The sequence below is a fragment of the Ananas comosus genome (assembly GCF_001540865.1).
Source record: "Ananas comosus chloroplast DNA, complete genome".
Lineage (NCBI taxonomy): Eukaryota > Viridiplantae > Streptophyta > Magnoliopsida > Poales > Bromeliaceae > Ananas > Ananas comosus.
The window spans coordinates 95,001-97,500 of NC_026220.1; the positions used below are offsets into that span (position 1 = coordinate 95,001).

Sequence of the window (2,500 nt, forward strand, 5' to 3'; positions counted from 1 at the left end):
TAGCCCTATCCCCTTCTAGGGGTATTTTAGTGATAGGTTCTATAGGAACTGGACGATCCTATTTGGTCAAATACCTAGCGACAAACTCCTATGTTCCTTTCATTACGGTATTTCCGAACAAGTTCCTGGATGACAAGCCTAAAGGTTATCTTATTGATGATATCGATATTGATGATAGTGACGATATCGATATTGATGATAGTGACGATATTGATGATGACCTTGATACGGAGCTGCTAACTATGACGAATGTGCTAACTATGTATATGACGCCGAAAATAGACCGATTTGATATCACCCTTCAATTCGAATTAGCAAAAGCAATGTCTTCTTGCATAATATGGATTCCAAACATTCATGATCTGTATGTGAATGAGTCGAATTACTTATCCCTCGGTCTATTAGAGAACTATCTCTCCAGGGATTGTGAAAGATGTTCCACTAGAAATATTCTTGTTATTGCTTCGACTCATATTCCCCAAAAAGTGGATCCCGCTCTAATAGCTCCGAATAAATTAAATACATGCATTAAGATACGAAGGCTTCTTATTCCACAACAACGAAAGCACTTTTTCATTCTTTCATATACTAGGGGATTTCACTTGGAAAAGAAAATGTTCCATACTAACGGATTCGGGTCCATAACCATGGGTTCCAATGCACGAGATCTTGTAGCACTTATCAATGAGGCCCTATCAATTAGTATTACACAGAAGAAATCAATTATAGAAACTAATACAATTAGATCAGCTCTTCATAGACAAACTTGGGATTTGCGATCCCAGGTAAGATCGGTTCAGGATCATGGGATCCTTTTCTATCAGATAGGAAGGGCTGTTGCACAAAATGTACTTCTAAGTAATTGCCCCATGGATCCTATATCTATCTATATGAAGAAGAAATCATGTAAGGAAGGGTATTCTTATTTGTACAAATGGTACTTCGAACTTGGAACGAGCATGAAGAAATTAACGATACTTCTTTATCTTTTGAGTTGTTCTGCCGGATCGGTCGCTCAAGATCTTTGGTCTTCACCCGGACCCGATGAAAAAAATTGGATCACTTCTTATGGATTCGTTGAGAATGATTCTGATCTAGTTCATGGCCTATTAGAAGTAGAAGGCGCTCCGGTGGGATCCTCACGGACAGAGAAAGATTGCAGTCAGTTTGATAATAATCGAGTGATATTACTTCTTCGGTCCGAACCAAGGAATCAGTTAGATATGATGCAAAATGGATCTTGTTCTATCGTTGATCAGAGATTTCTATATGAAAAATACGAATCGGAGTTTGAAGAAGGGGAAGGAGCCGTCGACCCGCAACAGATAGAGGAGGATTTATTCAATCACATAGTTTGGGCTCCTAGAATATGGCGCCTTTGTGGCAATCTATTTGATTGTATCGAAAGGCCCACTGAATTGGGATTTCCCTATTGGGCCGGGTCATTTCGGGGCAAGCGGATCATTTATCATAAAGAGGATGAGCTTCAAGAGAATGATTCGGAGTTCTTGCAGAGTGGAACCATGCAGTACCAGACACGAGATAGATCTTCCAAAGAACAAGGCTTTTTTCGAATAAGCCAATTCATTTGGGACCCTGCGGATCCATTCTTTTTCCTATTCAAGGATCAGCCCTTTGTCTCTGTGTTTTCACGTCGAGAATTCTTTGCAGATGAAGAGATGTCAAAGGGGCTTATTACTTCCCAAACAAATCCTCCTACATCTATGTATAAACGCTGGTTCATCAAGAATACGCAAGAAAAGCACTTCGAATTGTTGATTCATCGCCAGAGATGGCTTAGAACCAATAGTTCATTATCTAATGGATCTTTCCGTTCTAATACTCTATCCGAGAGTTATCAGTATTTATCAAATCTGTTTCTATCTAAGGGAACGCTATTGGATCAAATGACAAAGACATTGTTGAGAAAGAGATGGCTTTTCCCGGATGAAATGAAACATTTGATTCATGTAACAGGAGAAAGATTTCCCATTCCTTAGCCCTAAAGATATGTGGCCATGAAAAAGGGAAGGGATTAAGTGGAACAGGATTGGCCGGGTGGTAGAGTCGTGGAAACACTTGTTTATTCCATATTTTGGACCTTAGCTCCATGGAACAATATGCTACTGCTGAAACATGGAAGAATTGAAATCTTAGATCAAAACACTATGTATGGATGATATGAACTGCCTAAACAAGAATTCTTGAACGGCGAACAACCAGAGTACTCACTACATCAAACAATTTCCATTAATGAAACCATGTAAATCCATCGGATAATCAAAAATACGCATGTCTGATGAAATGGTTGTTGCTATCTGCTTCAATAACGAATCATTGGTTTAACTGAATAACTAAAGAAAATAGATAGAATAAGTAAAGAAAATAGATAGACCTTTCTCTTTCTCTTCGTCTCAGGTCGATGGATCTTCTCAATGGGAAGATCTCCCATATGCATAATACACATTCCAGTTGACCGAGCCTCATTCTAATTGTTTTG

At 38.9% G+C, this 2,500-nt stretch overlaps 1 protein-coding gene across 1 annotated transcript in view; it reads left to right on the plus strand. All coding sequences in view use genetic code 11, as the record gives it.

Moving 5' to 3' along the window:
* The window catches only part of ycf2 (hypothetical chloroplast RF2), a 6,855-nt gene extending 4,855 nt beyond the window's left edge, over positions 1-2,000 (plus strand). Inside the window, exon 1 of the mRNA in view lies at positions 1-2,000. This exon is cut by the window's left edge and continues 4,855 nt beyond it. Coding sequence (YP_009116386.1) covers positions 1-2,000 — 2,000 coding nt within the window.
* The last annotated feature ends 500 nt before the right edge of the window (positions 2,001-2,500 follow it).